The 18,333-nt window shown below is 38.9% G+C and overlaps 4 protein-coding genes and 1 long non-coding RNA gene across 6 annotated transcripts in view; 3 read left to right on the plus strand and 2 right to left on the minus strand.

The window, feature by feature from the left end:
• The first annotated feature begins 1,811 nt into the window (after positions 1 to 1,811).
• LOC124310278 (succinate dehydrogenase [ubiquinone] flavoprotein subunit, mitochondrial-like) lies at positions 1,812 to 8,093 on the plus strand. The gene is made up of 12 exons (XM_046774090.1): positions 1,812 to 1,859; positions 1,920 to 2,012; positions 2,135 to 2,444; positions 2,513 to 2,799; positions 2,864 to 3,002; positions 3,169 to 3,337; positions 4,680 to 4,875; positions 5,148 to 5,345; positions 5,783 to 5,977; positions 6,117 to 6,260; positions 6,836 to 6,946; positions 7,016 to 8,093. Exons 1-12 carry the CDS (start codon positions 1,812 to 1,814, stop codon positions 7,100 to 7,102), a joined length of 1,977 nt encoding a protein of 658 aa, XP_046630046.1. The 3' UTR covers positions 7,103 to 8,093.
• A 104-nt stretch (positions 8,094 to 8,197) lies between these two features.
• On the plus strand, positions 8,198 to 16,484 carry LOC124309507 (succinate dehydrogenase [ubiquinone] flavoprotein subunit, mitochondrial). Its single transcript, XM_046773182.1, has 9 exons — positions 8,198 to 8,396; positions 11,082 to 11,508; positions 13,299 to 13,697; positions 13,794 to 13,962; positions 14,052 to 14,218; positions 14,291 to 14,517; positions 14,711 to 14,855; positions 14,980 to 15,284; positions 15,395 to 16,484. The coding sequence occupies exons 1-9, from the start codon at positions 8,337 to 8,339 to the stop codon at positions 15,479 to 15,481; spliced, it is 1,986 nt and encodes a 661-aa protein (XP_046629138.1). The 5' UTR covers positions 8,198 to 8,336; the 3' UTR covers positions 15,482 to 16,484.
• On the plus strand, positions 8,412 to 10,441 carry LOC124309553 (uncharacterized). The gene is made up of 2 exons (XR_006909248.1): positions 8,412 to 9,934; positions 10,034 to 10,441. It is a non-coding gene; the product is annotated as an uncharacterized LOC124309553 (long non-coding RNA).
• LOC124309540 (uncharacterized) lies at positions 11,658 to 12,986 on the minus strand. Its single transcript, XM_046773241.1, has 4 exons — positions 12,801 to 12,986; positions 12,398 to 12,545; positions 12,062 to 12,313; positions 11,658 to 11,878 (listed from the first exon to the last, which is right to left on the minus strand). The coding sequence occupies exons 2-4, from the start codon at positions 12,413 to 12,415 to the stop codon at positions 11,732 to 11,734; spliced, it is 417 nt and encodes a 138-aa protein (XP_046629197.1). The 5' UTR covers positions 12,416 to 12,545; positions 12,801 to 12,986; the 3' UTR covers positions 11,658 to 11,731.
• LOC124309526 (protein pinocchio) overlaps positions 16,207 to 18,333 on the minus strand; it is a 60,548-nt gene continuing 58,421 nt past the window's right edge. For both annotated transcript variants that reach the window (XM_046773206.1, XM_046773214.1), the window contains one exon: positions 16,207 to 18,283. In XM_046773206.1, the coding sequence (XP_046629162.1) occupies positions 18,173 to 18,283 (111 nt within the window). In that variant the 3' untranslated portion in view covers positions 16,207 to 18,172. The remainder of the gene's footprint in view (positions 18,284 to 18,333) is intronic.

The raw sequence follows: 18,333 nt of genomic DNA on the forward strand, positions 1-18,333 counted from the left end.
ACCCCTTTGTATTTTTGGCGAAAATTTTCGCGATTTTCAAAAGTGCTGGAATCAAATCTTTGGCGCACTACATCGACGTAATTTTGCGAGAGAAATCGATTGGGCGCAATTCCAATACGCTGCGATCAACGCATCAAAAGTTACAGCCAAAAAACGAGAACCTGCGATTTCGACATTTTTCAGCAGGTGCTTTTTGCTCGCCGTTTCTCTCCTGTTGGTCCCACGCTCTTTCCGCTGCGATTTCTGAGCTCCTGAGGGTCCAATTGGTCAGATAAGGGTCATATAAATCCAATCCGAGACCAAAAGTTTTTTGCTAAAAAAAAAGTAAGGCTAACCCCTCTGTATTTTTTGCGAAAATTTTCGCGATTTTCAAAAGTGCTGGAATCAAATCTTTGGCGCACTATTTCGACGTAAGATTGCGAGAGAAATCGATTGGGCGCAATTCCAATACGCTGCGATCAACGCATCAAAAGTTACAGCCAAAAAACGAGAACCTGTGATTTCGACATTTTTCAGCAGGTGCTTTTTCGCTCGCCGTTTCTCTCCTGTTGGTCCCACGCTCTTTCCGCTGCGATTTCTGAGTTCCTGAGGGTCCAATTGGTCAGATAAGGGTCATTTAAATCGAATCTGAGACCAAAAGTTTTTTGCTCAAAAAAAAAGTAAGGCTAACCCCTTTGTATTTTTGGCGAAAATTTTCGCGATTTTCAAAAGTGCTGGAATCAAATCTTTGGCGCACTACATCGACGTAATTTTGCGAGAGAAATCGATTGGGCGCAATTCCAATACGCTGCGATCAACGCATCAAAAGTTACAGCCAAAAAACGAGAACCTGCGATTTCGACATTTTTCAGCAGGTGCTTTTTGCTCGCCGTTTCTCTCCTGTTGGTCCCACGCTCTTTCCGCTGCGATTTCTGAGCTCCTGAGGGTCCAATTGGTCAGATAAGGGTCATATAAATCCAATCCGAGACCAAAAGTTTTTTGCTAAAAAAAAAGTAAGGCTAACCCCTTTGTATTTTTGGCGAAAGTTTTCGCGATTTTCAAAAGTGCTGGAATCAAATCTGTGGCGCACCATATCGACGTAATTCTGCGAGAGAAATCGATTGGGCGCAATTCCAATACGCTGCGATCAACGCATCAAAAGTTACAGCCAAAAAACGAGAACCTGTGTTTTCGACATTTTTCAGCAGGTGCTTTTTCGCTCGCCGTTTCTCTCCTGTTGGTCCTATGCTGCTTCTCTTGCGTTTTCTGAGTCGCTGGGGGTTCAATCGGTCGGGTAAGGGTCATTCAAATCGAATTCGAGACCAAAAATTTTCGGCTCCAAAAATGAAGTAAAAGTAAGGTTAACCCCTTTTTATTTTTGACGAAAATTTTTGCGAGTTTGAAAAGTGCTGGAAGAAATTCTTTCACGCACTATTCCGACGTAATTTTGCGAGAGAAACCGGCTGAGCGCAGTCCCAAATTGCTGCTAAGTATTAGTCTTTTTATCCGAAGTGTCACAGATAGGCTCTCTAATAGTTCACCGTTGCCCCGATCAGTCGTTCGGGGTCGAAATTGATCTTAGATATGACGACAAGTAATAGTCTAGAAAGTCTATTTCTTCACTTTTTTTCTGTCACCCTACAACTTTCATTACTACTATATGGAAAGACGTAATTCCTGCCGTGATCACGATATCCGCGACTTACTTGATGCTTGTTTATCTTTCCCTCGATTGACAATGTTGATGAGAAATTTCATATTTTCAATTCCCAAGGCTCTATTCAGTCGAGTTTAGATTATTTCTATAAAGTAAATAACAGTGTTCTATCGGAATGAACCGATTGATAGTTCAGAGTTTGAAGCGTCTGAGTAGTTCCTGGGTATGTTTAGCTTACTATTGATCTATCTGTCACTGATTCACTAATCCTGCTTGGTTATAGGTATCGATATCAACCTTTCGCAATGCCCGTCTGTTGCATGTCAATATCAGCGCCGGGGAGAGAGGCAAGTGTGAAAAATCCGACAAAGACAGTGTAAGTGGAAATATTTCTTTGTATATATCAGTATTGCTTGTAAGTTACCCAAGGAGTATTTCACCAAGTTCGCCACCTTGACCATCGTTCGGAACTTGACGTAAGTTCAAATGTTTTAATAGAGTTACCCGATGATCGACCATTGCTACGACTGTGTGATTGTCGGGGCTGGTGGCACCGGTCTTCGTACTGCTTTCGGTCTTGGCTCAAAAGGTTATCGCGTAGCAGTTATTACTAAACTCTTTCCCACACGATCACATACCGTGGCTGCCCAGGGTGGCATAAACGCAGCTATCGGCAATCACGAGCCAGACAACTGGCTCTGGCACATGTATGACACTGTCAAAGGCTCCGACTGGCTTGGTGACCAAGATGCGATCCACTTCTTGTCCCGAGAGGCACCCAAGGCTGTCTTTGAACTCGAAAACTATGGTAACTGCGAAAAAATATGTCCGATTGATTCATGGTCTAATGATATGTCGGACCTTACTCTGCCGCAGGATGTGCGTTTAGTCGTACGAAGGAAGGAAAGATTTACCAACGAGCATTCGGTGGTCAGTCATTGAAGTTCGGTAAAGGTGGTCAAGCTCACCGTACTTGCGCTGTGGCAGATCGTACCGGTCACGCCGTCCTCCATACTCTCTATGGTCAGAGCCTCCGTTTCGACGTGCATTACTTCGTTGAATATTTTGCTCTCGACTTACTGATGCACGGTGACTGCTGCTTGGGAGTCTTGGCCTATGAGCTGGAGACGGGTCAGATGCATCGGTTCAGAGGCCACCAAACTGTGGGTTGCCAACTCAGTTCCACATACCTTATGTTAGGTATCGTTTAACCCAGTATTGCTGTAGATCATCGCTACGGGGGGTACTGAAAGATGTTACTTCTCATGTACGGCGGCACACTCTTGCACCGGTGACGGAATGGCAATGGTTTCGCGAGCTGGGATACCTCTTCAAGACATGGAATTCGTGCAGTTCCATCCAACCGGTTAGTTGCACTTTAAAATGGGTACGTGTATGTCATTGAGTGACGCAGCAATGTGATTAAAACCGTAAATGGTTAAGAGGTGAATTGACCCTGTAGGAATGAGTCAGGGAAAAGAGTCGGTATGCGCGTTACGTAAAAGTTGTTTTTATGACGTTGATTAATTCAGGAATCTATGGAAGTGGAGTCCTTGTCACCGAGGGTGTAAGGGGTGAAGGTGGATACTTGATAAACTCATCAGGAAAGCGTTTTATGGCTGAGTACGCGCCTGTCGCCAAGGACCTGGCATCGAGGGATGTCGTTTCCAGAGCGATGACACTCGAAATACTTGACGGAAGGTACAGCAATTCCTTAGCGATAACAATATTGCCCCAAGTGGATACTTGTTGGGTACATTAAACATTGTTTATCCATTACTAATAGATGATATGCTTTGAAAACGAATACAACGGGGAGTGGGCCGTAAATTCATTATCTTAATCAGTGTCTGTAAAATTAAAGATAGACGTATTATCAACACATACTCAACGAAGCGTATGAAAATTGTTTTGAATAGCTTTACATTATAAAGTATCACGTCTCATGACTTCGGTCATTAGACGTTGATTCCGTTGAGTCATTTGATAATAAAATAACTTCCAACTAGTACGCCGGTCACGTGTCAGGAGTGATACGACACGTGCTTCCGTTTGAAAATGCCTCTACTTTGTGGTCGTCCTAAGTATTGAAACCCTGCCTTGGATCCTGTGGCAGTAGTATATTTAAAACTAAATGAATATTTGAGTGTTGCTTATTGCGAAAAGTACTTCAATTTTCGAGTTTTATATTAAGAAACGAGTAGCAATCATACAGCTCATAACAAACTTTGAAGTCGATGTACTTGTGAATGGTGCATATTTCGGATTTCAATTTGAAACGGTTCTTTAATCTAATCGTAAAATATTTTCGGTCCGTCTATCGGATCTTCAGTTAGTTTAATACACGACCATTTTTGAATCGCTTTCTCTCGCCTAGTAAAAGTTGAGAATCCAACTGGGCCTTTACTGATATTTATTACCTCGTTAGGTAAAGTTCCTTTATGAAAGAAACTTCATAAAATATGTTAAATATTGCTTGTTTGAGGTTCCATAAAATACGTCCTCCTCGTTTAGGGAAGAACTTTGTAACTTGAAGATTTCAAAAACTGTTGAATTACTAGCTATCATAGGCCTGAAATTTCACGACCTGTAGTGTATTCTAGGAAATTGCGTACCGTTTAATCATAACAAACTAAGCTTGTGTGATGAATGCATACACATGTAAGTCTCACAAAACTAGTACCGTGTTTGAATGGTACACAACGAAGGTATAGCCAATAATACTTGTATGAAAAAGATTTGGCGATCCCAAAATGTAAATAGTTAATAGTCATACTAATTCTATGTACATTACAAAATCATTTTTACCTTTCGATCATATATTCAAATAGGTAGTCTTTGTCGGGTCACGTCACATCTCCGAGAACCGGACCGGTCCGATCATTACGTAGGACATATAACGAGTATTTTATACTTCACGAGTCGAAGTTTTGCCGGTGTTTAGTCTATTATGTCTTAACTATTCGAGCTCCATGACTCATTATATTCCGTTATGCACCGTTCGTTTATTGACCGGTTTTGAGTTGTTCTAATTGCAACGCAGAGGTGTGGGGCCCCAGAAAGATCACCTTTACCTGCAGCTCTCGCATCTACCTCGAGAAGTAATCGAAAAACAGCTACCGGGCATTTCCCATCTGTCCTGGGTTTTCGCTGGCGTTGATGTAACGAAGGAACCAATACCGGTTATACCTACAGTGCATTATAACATGGGAGGGATCCCGGGTAACTACAGGGCCCAGGTATCGATCCAATGGGCTCAAATGAGAGAGAAAGAAAGAGAGAGTTGAGACAAAAGACTCAAGAATCTATAAAGCATGGGAACGGAAACGTGCTTTTAGTATTTTTGACTCACTGCATTTCTAACATCAGATACCTCAACACAGATAACTTAATAAAGCCGTTTTTACGCGGTCGTCTTTTGTTTCAAGTCTTGCACTCCGATTTCCTACCTACACTAGTATAGATATACTGGAAGGATTATCATGGCAATTGAACAAATTATTCTGTTGAGGTTCTCACGCGAGAAAACGAGCATGACAGAGTATTGGACCGTTTGTGGGCCGCTGGTGAAACCGCATGCGTATCCGTTCACGGTGCTAATCGTCTCGGAGCCAACAGCCTCATCGAAACGTTGGTCTTTGGAAAAGCCATCGCGGATAATATAGACTGCATGATGCGCCCGGGTGAACGTCATATGGATCTTGCTCCCGTGAGTAACCGATGATCAAGATCCCCGACATACAATAGTTGATGTTGTTATTGAGAATAATGGTACTTGTCGCCGTCGCACAAGACGTTTAGTCCCCAAGATTTCCGATGTACCCGAATTGCCTTTTTCACAAGTAATCGTTGTCATGCCATTAACCCATGCGCTTGTGACCCTTTGCAATTACAGAATTCGAAATAGCATACAGGAAGACCATTGTCAGGCATAATGCGCGTAAGATGAATTCGGATTATATTCAATTCTGTGGTTCATTCTAGAACATCCATTTTTATTCGAAACCGTATTTACCATATTCTCTTTGCTTGTCAGTCAATTGTGAAGGTCTGCAGTATTGCATTGAATTGTTGAGGAGTGTTATGTTTGTTGGTATTATATTGTAATGTTTCGCCTCTCAATCAGCCAGCAAAACATTGTTTTAGGATATTGGACAGCAGTCCATTTGTCGCTTCGACGCGACCCGTTACAGCCAGGGCAACATCACCGTGGCAACTTTGCGGGAAGAAATGCAACGCACTATGCATAAATACGCCTCCGTATTCCGTACTTGCGATATCCTTCAGCGTGGCTGTCGAGAAATGACTCGATTGTATACGTGTGATCTACCGAACCTTTGCGTGAGTCATGTTCAGCTTATTTTTCGTTTAATACCTGCGCCAATAATCAGCACATAGGTATAAGTTAATTACACAGTATCTAAGACTCAAAACAAATGATCAATTAACGGTTGTTTTTATTTTGTGGATTGCGTGACAGGTGCAAGATACCTCCTTGATATGGAATACCGAACTGGTAGAAGCCTTGGAGTTGCAAAATATGATGCTTAACTGCATGCACATTATCTACGCTGCAGAAAATCGGAAAGAGTCGCGAGGAGCTCACGCGAGAGAAGATTTCAAGGTTTCGTTGATTAATCTGTTGCTTAAATTAGTTTAATTTAGTTAAGTGTTTCATCATTCGCAACTGATTCCATTGGATCTGCGATCTATTTCAAAAGATACCTTGGAATCAGAGGTTTTGGTCAGTAATTATAATGGATCACATTTTTCACACGGACTGTACCGACGCGACTGTTTACTATCTCGTCAGATCTTAAATGTTCCGGATTTTCAAACAGCTCTTAGGAAAGTTCCACACCGGTGAAGAGTTCACGCCCAAGTTCGTTCCTCTCTTGAGAATGAAATTTCGACGTTTATTTTTCCTTAACCTTGAGAGGATGAAACGGGTGTGTAGCATGGCTACATATCAACACATCTAAATATATATATATAATGTTCGTAAATGTTGAACATATCTACAATACAAATCGATCGTCATTATAAAGTTAATTAATTTTTGTAGGCCGATGAAATAACTTGAATTTCACAGGTGATTCTAGAATTTTCAATCCCCGTACGATGAACGAAGCAAAAGCTGTATTTTCAACAGTGAATGTTTACAACGCCTTACAAGTAAAATTCATTAATTTATTGCAGGAACGAATCGACGAGTACGATTACTCCAAGCCCTTGGAGGGGCAGAAAAAACTTCCTATTGAGAAACATTGGCGCAAACATACTCTGACTTGGGCCCAGGACGACGGTTCTGTGAGTGCACTGCATCGTCCGAGTAATTAACAAGATGAAGCCAGATATTTACGTATATTTAATTTTCAGATATGCATTACCTACCGGCCGGTAATTGACACCACTCTGGACGAGAGTGAAGCGGAACATGTGCCACCAGCAGTACGTAGTTACTAACAAGGTTGGCGTTAGCCCGGCATAAGGTCTAGATATGCATATACATAGTTGCATAAACCGGTTCAGATTAACTGATGATAAATCAAAAAAGTGCAACTGATAATCAACTCGTTCCAAGATTCTAAGGACTATACGTGTGAATGCAGGTTGATAAACTATATACGAGTAAATAATTTCCAGTTGTACCTATACCGCGTTTTAGTTTGTCCTTGGTACGTATTGTACCTACTATGCTTTTTCCCCGTGTTGACTTTACGGTCATAATTCGTGGTGTAACAAAATGAATTCCTTTCACAATTCGATAGTTTATTCTTGTCGCTTACTTACGTTTCGTAGAATTTCACCTATACCTACTTTTTATATAAATAAAAACATGTACGTATATCTCGAGTGTCGTATCAGGAAAGTGATATAAGCGTGAGTAAACAGCTGCAACTTATACCGGATGGAAAAATATTATTCACAGACATCATGTTTACACGTATTTATTTTATTCATACGATTGTTTAAATCGATCGAGCTTATGAATATTCAAATAAAATTCGTTGGTTTATACTGTCTTCAAACTTAACTCCCTGGATTTTACGGTAATGCGAGAAGTTAGTACGACAAAAGCGTAAGTAAAATACACAACCCAAACTATATTATGTTCGCTTTAAATTCGACACATTGAATACCGAGTCGGCGCTATTTTTAACCCGTGTTAGCGTGTGCCGACCGAAAATGAAACGCCGTGGTACGAACCGAAAAGAATACGAGAATTCGATTCCCTGTTAGGTTTTAGTCGAATACCATGTTTCCTCAACATTTATCACAGCAGGTCGTTCTCGGTGATTGTATTTTCCTGTAACTGGCTGGCGCGTACGGCGCTGGCGCGAACGTCGGTTATAAGTTTGCGGTATGGGGCTTGGAACGAAGGACGTAACGTTAGATCTTTGCTGCAATAATGCTTCGACGAATTACAAAGCATCGATATCTAGCTGCGGTAAATCAGCGTTTGGAAAAAGAGAGGAAAATTGCAACAAACAGTGAACTACCCCGATATGTAATATATTGCAATGCGTATTTTTCCCCTCTGTAACGTTGGCCCCACTGGCCTGACCGACGTCGCCGACTCAGGTTCAGTGTTCACGACGCCGTACGAGAGGTGCGCGAGTGTACTGCTCGTGCGTTAATATTTTGGTAGTAAAAAAGGGGATCGAAATTTGGATTAACACCCCCTGGCAGGTCCAAGATGAGCATAATGTTGAAGGTACCGGGAATTATCGCGAGGAATCTGCCCTCGGCGACTCTAGTAAGTATTTCTTTAAGTTATATAATTTTCGTCGAAGCGTATCGTCGAACCGCTAATTCATCGCACCTTTAGTGTACGATGAGATCTGCTTTCCATTACGTAAGTGTCGACCCTGTCGTCATTTGTTTTTCCCAAAGTGAGTGAAATTGGGTATTTTCTCCAAGTGTCGCAACTATTGTGCAATTTCAAGTTATCTGCACAGATTGCTTTTCGACTAGCGAAACGGTCTAAAAATACACCCCATTTTTGCCAGTTTCCTTGCTTGTCGGTTTTTTTCATACGAACATCATATCAATTAGAGTTAATTATCAACTTATTTTCTTCGCGGCATATGATCATCTGTCTTGTTTTTTTGTCCTGGTATATCCCCCAAAATGCGATAACACTCACGACGCTTGACAGCTGCCAGAGCACATATAGCCCAGATTCCTACACGCGATCAGGCTGCATCTGCTCATTAGCAATGTAGTCGGGTTTATTCTATCTCCGGGATTAATTACTTAGCGTAAACAACTAAATCTGTATCAAGTCAACAACAGTTTTCACGGAAAGTTCCACCATTTTAAATTGCTTTTACCGTAATAACGTATAGGCACGATACGGCTTACACTGCTCGTAATGATTTTCTGATTACCTCGAAACAGGACGTAACCAATTCGCATATTTGTGTGTTGGACGGTTTAACCTATTCGCGAATTTACAAGGTGCAGGGAATATCGACCTAAATAGAATTATGATGGAAGCGAAATCGCCAGCGGCAAACTACTCAGCTTTTAGTTAAGATATTCTCACAAGCTTTGCTAAATTAGTTTTAACGTCTTATTCAATGAAGCGTGCGAATATTTTTCTTTGTACTTGTATGACTACCGCATGATCAAAAATAATGGCCAATTTACACCGTATGTAACGACCGGTGAACAAAGCTTTAGATGTAGCTTTCCGTTCTCTTAACCGCTACAGGTGGCAGCACTGGTCGGCTGGAAAAGTGGTTGGAACTGAAAACAAATCAATTTCACGAGCATCGTAAAATTGATAGAAGAGTGCATGTTCTTATCTTATTTTTACTTTTATTTCTACTGTCATATGTATACATGAATCTGACGAATCTGACGTACCTTGCGTGTGTGCTCTTGCTCATTATTATATAAGTTTAATTCTTCAATTCTGATAGGTGATTTCCGGTAACCACCCAATTCGTTTGTCACGTTATCCCCCTCTTTAATTTCATTCGATTGTTAGAACATTCCGGATAGAAAAAAGCCGAGACGTAGGAAGTAGATTATAAATAAGTACAAATTATATACAAGTATTGTATATTATATGGGATATTAGATAATTAATTCTGGGTTGTTGCAAGCAAATCGCAAAGATCGACAGAGGCGAGGACTATCAATATTTTGATGTAATGAATACTATGAGCAGTTCTATTCTACTCGTCTCTGGTTGTATTCTGCTGGCAAACAGTAACGACACTTGTCACCTAACCTAACTTAATTTAACAAACTGATATCGCATCCTTAGTTTAGATAAGGTTGAAGGTACTTATAAGCTAAATATAAATCACAGCTAGACTTCTTGAATTGTGATCGCTTACTTTCGGACGAACCATGAATAATCTTTTAATTTGTTCTTTTCAGCTTATAACTGCTTTTATGAAATTTCAGCAATGCTTACAATTCAAAGTAGAAGCTATTTTTGGGATGGCTATCTAGTAATTGCATCACGAAATCGACGATAACTCGTGCAAATATATTATCAATTAGCAAGAAATGATTTTAGTATTGTTTCATTAATTGCACTAGAAAATTGTAATTGAACTGCATGAATCATTATAGCTATGAGGAAATTGAGGAAATTATAGAATGTATATTAAAACAGAATTCGATCGGCAAAGTTTTGGAGAACGAAGTATAAGATTAAATCTTTTCAACACATAAATATTTAAACTTGACGCTAAATCTGAAATACTAAGAACTGTATTTTTTGTTACATTGTGAAAAGTATGTTATGTATCATCACTATGAATAAAGATGTGCTGAAAATTTTAATTTTTTTATCTCTCTCTCTCTCTGTTTTTCTCAAATCAAAGTTGTAAACATGGAGAAAAGTATCTACTGATCCAGCAAAAAAATTTAACACGTTTCATTTAGAATACCTTAAATTTTACACTTTTAGTAACTTTTTCATTGACGAATCTACTTTTATGCTGAATCGGAGTGGTCGTTAAATATTTCACTATCAATTCATTATATATCGGCTATACTTGGGCAAGGTTTCCTGTAGTTTTCATTGTTTCTTGTGTGAATGCGGGTGTTTCTATTGAACATCTTAAGGCAACTGTAGACACATAACGACGGTCACTAATCCATCACTTTCCTTACCCCATATAAGTTTAGCGACTCCTGGAGACATATCCTATTGGGTATGTCTGCTGTAGGTAGCAATTATTATTATTAATCATCATAGTTTTCATTGTGTCAGTGAACATGATGTAGTTGAATTTTCCAGGAAGACTAATCTATATAAATATTTACCGTGACACCTTATTCTGTTTCTATTAATTTTGATGTCATGTTATATAAAAGTTCTCCAAATTCTTGAACGATCAAGTAATAAGTTGAATAAAAAATTAGTAATTACATAAATGTTACACCCTCCATAATCATTAAGAATGCAATATTTCAGAGAAAGATCGGCCTGCCTTCACTTTCGAGCCGCAAATTTCATTACACACCTGATGGTAAAGCGGCCAAAGTATCTGATGCCATTTCCAAGCAGTATCCGATAGTGGACCATACTTATGATGCTGTTGTGGTTGGTGCTGGTGGTGCTGGGCTTCGTGCTGCTTTCGGTCTGGTTGCCGAAGGTTTTAAGACCGCTGTCATTACAAAACTATTTCCCACAAGGTCACATACTGTCGCTGCTCAGGGCGGCATCAATGCGGCACTTGGTAACATGGAATCTGACAACTGGCAATGGCATATGTACGACACAGTCAAGGGCTCCGATTGGCTGGGCGATCAGGATGCTATTCATTACATGACCAGGGAAGCTCCTAAAGCTGTCATTGAACTTGAAAATTACGGCATGCCATTCAGTCGCACACCTGACGGTGAGTTTTTTGTGTATAATGTAAATGAGAATCAATCATTATTAAAAGTATAATATTAAAAGTAAAAACAGCACATCTACTAATGAAACACTGATCCAGGTCAAGTATAATATGGTATAACTAGACGAATCACCAACATAACATACAACAAATAAATTAAAACACACAATAGCAGTTTTTCTGTTAGTTTCTCGCACTCTCTTACTATAGCAGCCTCTGTAGTTTATGAACTTTGGTATGAATCTTCGGAGGGACAATCGGTTGTAGCAGTATGTATTGATCTAGATGTATCATCTGTATCACTGTCCGACTCAATGTCACTCTTCGTGCGTTTCTTTTTCAAATCTATTTCAGTTTTTTGTTGCTGTCCCTGTGAAAAATTATTTCAGTACACCGTTACTGTAACTTGAACTGTATCTTTATATACATCTGAAATCAATGTCTACAGCATCTAGCTAAAATATTTTTGGTCGTACTAGAATTCCCTTTTCGTGCTTTAAGTTCAATTTTTAAATCGACACGTGCACGTTATCCTGCCTGAAAAAACTTTCACCTTGCGTTTCTTGGGAGTAGAAACTTGTTGTGATGAGTCCTTCTTTGTTGGCACATTGTCATCATGAGCTCGATTCTTGGATTGTTGTTGATCCAGATTATTTGATTTCTGTTCTCGGCTCGTTTGCTTTTGCTTCAGTTTCTTATTTTGATTTGCCGCATCAATAAATGGCTGTTTGTCATCTTTTGTCATGTTTCGCCAGCATTCTCCACCAAGTCGAAAAATGTTCTTACTGTTTTCTCCTGTCTGTGTCTGTGCAAAATGATATGTTACAATATATTAGTTCGTAACTAGTGAGGTACTTAGCATATCACTGCTACCTGAAATAGAACCTACTTTGCGGAAACCATACATGAAATTGATGAAGGGATTGATACTGGTCCACGTCCTGCTAGTTTGGGCATTAGACCGTGATCGTGATCGCTGCTGTGTCGACGCTGCTTTTGAATTTGGCCTATTGAGTAGAAGTTGGTTGATTTAAGTTCTGCAGAAACACAATATTTCTAAAGAATCCTACTAATTGCATTGCTTCGGTGGTCTAAAATCATTGTTTTATATAGCAAAAATGAATACATCGTTAAGCCTGACCATCAGTTTGATATTATTCTGCTTTCAGTTTACATAATTTCAATCGTATGTTGCATCAAAAATGTCTCTTCTAATTACTCCAATGCAAAACGCATCACAGCTGTATGATGATGAATATTTTCAAGGCATTAATAGTATTTTTAAGACACACCTGGATTGGCTTTTGTAACTTGATTCAGATCGTTTTGAAGTGTTTTGGGCCCGAGGAAATTCATCTTCACTGTGCTGATCATTGAATTCATTATTTCCTTCGTCAGGGTTGTCAGGATTGTCAGGCTGATCACGTAGTCCACGATTTTTATTTGAATCCATTATTTGCGTGTACAAAGTTAAAGCAACAGAAAGTACCGTTGAATACTGATCAGTTGAGCATTATCAATTACAAGGAAACCTACCAATATGTCTGTCAAAAATTAATATGAAGGAAAACACTGTTTCAAATTTTTTAGACTTCTAAAAGTAATCAGTTGATAAATAACACGTCAGCGTTGCTACGTGACATGCTATTGTCATAGCTCTCACCAAATTGAAATTAGGACAATATGATTTTATTGCCGTTTGATACATATGCTGCAAGCTTCATTAGTTACAGGCAAAGAATCAATGTTTGATTTAAAAATAATGTGAATTAACATTTTTATTGAATCAGGTAAAATTTACCAGCGAGCCTTTGGAGGTCAATCTCTAAAGTTTGGTAAAGGAGGTCAAGCACACAGATGCTGTTGCGTCGCAGATCGTACCGGTCATTCATTGTTGCATACTCTTTATGGCCAGTCTTTGAGTTATGATTGTAACTACTTTGTTGAATATTTCGCCTTGGACCTGTTGATGGAAGATGGTGAATGCCGAGGAGTAATTGCACTATGTTTGGAGGATGGAACCCTTCATAGATTTCACTCCAAGAACACTATATTGGCCACTGGAGGCTATGGCAGAGCATATTTCTCATGTACATCCGCGCACACTTGTACTGGCGACGGAACCGCCATGATCTCCCGAGCAAATTTACCTAACCAGGATCTTGAGTTTGTTCAGTTCCACCCAACAGGTATCACATACATGTATTATAACATTTCAGAAATTTGCTGCATAATGCCCTTAATTTGTAATATTTTCATCTGTCACTGTCACAAAATATTCACAGGAATCTACGGCGCTGGATGTCTAATCACAGAAGGCTGTCGAGGTGAAGGTGGTTACCTGATTAATAGCGAGGGTGAAAGATTCATGGAACGTTATGCTCCAGTTGCAAAAGACCTCGCCTCTCGCGACGTTGTATCTAGATCTATGACAATCGAAATCAGAGAAGGCCGGTAAGTGTCTTTCTTATAGTAACAGTTTACAGAATTCCAATTTTGATTTGAAGCTGTTTACACAAATATATACTTTATACTTTTATTAGGGGATGTGGACCGGAAAAAGATCACGTTTACCTTCAACTACATCATCTGCCGCCAGAGCAACTGGCTACTCGCCTACCCGGTATCTCTGAAACTGCTATGATATTTGCTGGCGTCGATGTCACACGTGAACCTATCCCTGTATTACCTACGGTACATTACAACATGGGTACGTTATTCAAATTTGTATAGTCTTTTCAGTGACTGCAGATGTAATAATGAAACTGCGTCGTGTTTGTAGGTGGTATCCCAACAAACTACAAGGGCCAGGTTCTGACGACAGTAAACAATGAAGACAAGGTAGTCGGAGGATTGTATGCGTGTGGTGAAGCTGCTTCAAGTTCAGTCCATGGTGCAAATCGACTTGGGGCTAATTCTTTGTTGGATTTAGTGGTGTTTGGACGTGCCTGTGCAAAGACAATTTCCGAGGAGAATAAGCCTGGAGAAAAAATCGGAAGTCTTAGGCCTGTTAGTATCATTTCATTTGAAACGCTTACCTATGAAATATTTCAATACGCTTCCACACAAGTTGAATAAGTTGAAAGATTCGTAGTATAGTATGGTTTCATCTATAATACGTCATATACGTGACAGTGACTTGATGGAACTTTAGGTATATATTTTATGATTCTGATTTATTTCTTTGTTTCACTGCTTATAGAATGCTGGCGAGGAATCTGTTGCTAATTTGGATTGGGTTAGGAATGCCAATGGTTCTGTTACTACTGCTGAATTAAGGTTGAACATGCAGAAAACTATGCAAACACATGCAGCTGTGTTTAGAACTGCAGAAACTTTGCAGGAGGGTCAGTATTGTTCTTACATTGTGAAACTCTGTACTAAATATGGCATTTCAATGTTTCAAACAATTTAGACTCTGAATTGTAAAATATGATTTAAAAATCTTACGTGATGGGTTTTTCTTTGTAGGATGTCGCAAGATGTCTGACATTTACAAGGGTATGAGCGATCTCAAAGTTTTGGACAAGTCGATGATTTGGAACTCAGACCTGGTGGAGAGTTTGGAGTTACAAAACTTGATGGTGAATGCTATGCAGACCATTTACGCTGCTGAAAACCGAAAGGAGAGCAGGGGAGCTCATGCTCGTGAAGATTTCAAAGATAGAGTCGATGAGTACGATTATAGCAAATCTTTGGAGGGACAGAAGCCCGTACCGATTGAGCAGCATTGGAGGAAGCATACTCTCACCTCTGTCAACATTCAAACAGGCGATGTTAGTACCGCTTATCTGCGACAAAGATAGCTTATTAATACACATTATTTTTTAAGTTTACAACAGTCAAAAAATACAATCTTAATTTTGTAATTTCCCAATCTTTTCAGGTGAAAATCGATTACAGACCAGTAATTGACGAGACGTTGGATGCTCAGGAGTGTGCGACAGTACCTCCTGCAATTCGATCATACTAAATTAATAACAAATAATCACTCTGATTTTTCTTTATGACCTAATTTATTCTGGATACATACTTTGTCAAGTGTTCCAAGATCTCAGGTCTCTCAATTGTGTCTTGACGAGCTCATTAGTCAGAGTATTAACGATCATCTTTTCAGTTTGTTATACTGACTTAATTTATTACTGTCAACCCAATCGTGCACCAAAGTTGATTCTTGTCACTGCTTAGGCGCTTCGCAAGCATTAATATTAGCATTCTTCGAGGATGCTGGTGCTGAAAAATTATTTTCAAATGTTTCAGCAAAAGAGATTTTATCTTTCTCTTGGAGATGCAATACGATTAAATATTATTTGTAATTAATGTATAGTAAGATATGGTAATGATGGAAACGTTTGTAGCAGCCGTAACCTATTATTAGAACGAGCTCAGAATTTTACTCATTCTTTTGTTTCGGAAGCACAACCTGCCTACATTTTATTTCGGATCATTTCAGTTGAGGTGCATCACGCAGCCCACGAATGAATTGAAAGTACAAATTAATGAAATTTGCAATACAATATTAACTTAATACTCGACAGAAATTTACGCAATACAAATGGGCCACTCTACCAGACGCGGCTATTTACTTACCGTTGTTATCGAAACAACGTGTTTCGCAAGGCTGTAGATAAATTCGTTAGCTTCCTAAAAGTATTAAAAATCAAGTGCAAAGAATTAATTATTATTTTTTCTCAACAGTATTTCAGTGATCTTTCCCGTGATACTCAAATTGAATTGAATTCGAATTTCACATCAAGGATTGATACGTATTATCGAACGTATTGGCTATTGAAAAACAGAAATTGATGATCATACTAATAAGATTATTGTAATTTTAGTCGAGTGCTTAAATAACTGCACAAATTTAGAGAAGATAGCCTGATATTGGCATTAATAATGAAGGCATGTTCTAAGAGGCCGGTCAACAACATTGTACATACTAAAAAGTTGTAAATAAAATGTTACAACTTATTTTACACAGATGCCATTTAATTCCTGCACCATTACAGCCCAACTTACCGATTTTAAATAAGAAATTGTTAATTGATCATTTGTTTTAGGCTCTCAAATTCTCGTACATTGAACTCCACGTATTTAGTGCTCTTTTAATGTTTGACGACGTTCTCTGTTGAAAATCTACTGACAGGATATTATTTCGAGTTATTTAATTACCCAAAGTTATATGAATACCGCTCTAGATTTACCGAGCAAAATAAGAATACACGGATGCTAAGATTTGATATCTTTTTATTTACTAATCCCATACTTTTTGAACGTTATGGACATAAATAACTTCCAAGATTATAAATAAAAATTACATCTGATCATATTTTCCAAAGCAGTTGACTTCATTTTTGTCAATATCAATAGGTAGGTACTTCAGAAAACTTTCTTAATATAATTTAAGTCTAATGGAGGTGAAATATGAGCATGGATTCACATACAGAAACGGATACACATTAATTCTGACTTCAAATTTGTTTTTCGAAAATCGCGACCTTGTCTTAGGTTAGCATAATTAATTGCTGCGCTCATGTACACAGAGAATAAAGAAATACATCGACCCATACAGATATTGATGCTCGAATAGTTGAGTGGTTACATAGAATATAAATACACATTCGTCAAATTTTGGCCGAAGGATTTTCCAAATCATAATTAAGAACCTTATTCTGGTCTTAAAAGTGCTACACTATAACCGAAGTACAGTGATATTTATCTAAATTTAGGTCCTAATTAATTATGATTAGCCTAGTGAAATTTACTATCTGTCTATCTATCACGTAACACATATTTCTAACACAACCAGACTTCTGGAAGGGGACAGTTTTAATACGTTTGGCAGTCCCGTTTGCTAGGTATGAGATATCGTATATCCGTCGGGGTTTGATTTTGTTTGATATAAGGAGAAAGGAATATATCTCTTGCACTTTCTTAGTCACACGTTCTATATTATTCGAGATCACGTACAATTGCTATTTCTTGCTAAGCTCGTTCTTCGTAAGGTGAAAAAGTACTTCTCATTTTCAAACTGAATTACACATTTTCGGCGCTGCGACGCTGCGACGTTATTGTTAATACGTTTTTCTTTTTTAAATCCGTAGATGTCAAAATGTGTAATAATACAGTTTCTGGCGTATGTTGTCTATTCATTATGATCTCTAATGCAATTTCATCATCTTCGTTTAGAGCAAATAAGTCAAATAAGTCGCAGCTGAAGACCGTATAATCTATAGCTACGGTACACTTGCCGCGTCTAAATATGTATATTACAAATATATTTTCCTTTTGGCTCTCATTTTATATAGAATTTCGTAACAAAAGTGATGACACATTTAAAAAAAACAACCAAACACGATGTTTTTATACGATTAGGATGGATGTATAATAGTAGAAATAATAATAATAATACACATTTTTTCGTGTTCTTCGTCGAATTTTTATCACGACAGACGACGAACGAGCGATGCTTGTACTCGCTAATCACAGACGGCCATCGTTTTACAGTTTTTTATAGAGATTGTCCGAGTGAACCCACTCGTGGAACATCAATTCCTCCTCATTCATTCGTCCTTAATTCGCTCTCGATGGTGGATGCGTGACGCTATGGATGGTGGTGGTTAAGTCTTGTGCAAGATTGTGGCTGCGCCTCGGAACTTTCCGTTCAGGAAGTAGCTCGCAGCTTTTCTAACGCAGGAACCAAAGACTCCTCGAGGGAGGGACCGCAGCTCAAGGCGCACTCACCGATCCATCTTGCCTTTCCACTGGCATGTGACTAAAACAAAAATAAAGGATTCCTTTATAAATAATTGCGCTGTATTCGAG

The sequence above is a fragment of the Neodiprion virginianus genome, chromosome 1, assembly GCF_021901495.1.
Source record: "Neodiprion virginianus isolate iyNeoVirg1 chromosome 1, iyNeoVirg1.1, whole genome shotgun sequence".
Classification (NCBI taxonomy): Eukaryota; Metazoa; Arthropoda; class Insecta; order Hymenoptera; family Diprionidae; genus Neodiprion; species Neodiprion virginianus.

What these genes read in the sequence shown, in the direction of transcription:
- LOC124310278 (XM_046774090.1), top strand. Translation starts at nt 1,812, where the DNA reads ATGAACCGATTGATAGTTCAGAGTTTGAAGCGTCTGAGTAGTTCCTGG. An exon ending in AAAAATCCGACAAAGACAGT is followed by an intron (nt 2,013 to 2,134) that starts GTAAGTGGAAAT and finishes ATGTTTTAATAG; the next exon opens with AGTTACCCGATGATCGACCA. An exon ending in GTCATATGGATCTTGCTCCC is followed by an intron (nt 5,346 to 5,782) that starts GTGAGTAACCGA and finishes ACATTGTTTTAG; the next exon opens with GATATTGGACAGCAGTCCAT.
- LOC124309507 (XM_046773182.1), top strand. Translation starts at nt 8,337, where the DNA reads ATGAGCATAATGTTGAAGGTACCGGGAATTATCGCGAGGAATCTGCCC. An exon ending in ATTCAGTCGCACACCTGACG is followed by an intron (nt 11,509 to 13,298) that starts GTGAGTTTTTTG and finishes TTATTGAATCAG; the next exon opens with GTAAAATTTACCAGCGAGCC. An exon ending in TGTTCAGTTCCACCCAACAG is followed by an intron (nt 13,698 to 13,793) that starts GTATCACATACA and finishes AAATATTCACAG; the next exon opens with GAATCTACGGCGCTGGATGT.
- LOC124309540 (XM_046773241.1), bottom strand. An exon ending in CTACTCCCAAGAAACGCAAG is followed by an intron (nt 11,879 to 12,061) that starts GTGAAAGTTTTT and finishes AATTTTTCACAG; the next exon opens with GGACAGCAACAAAAAACTGA.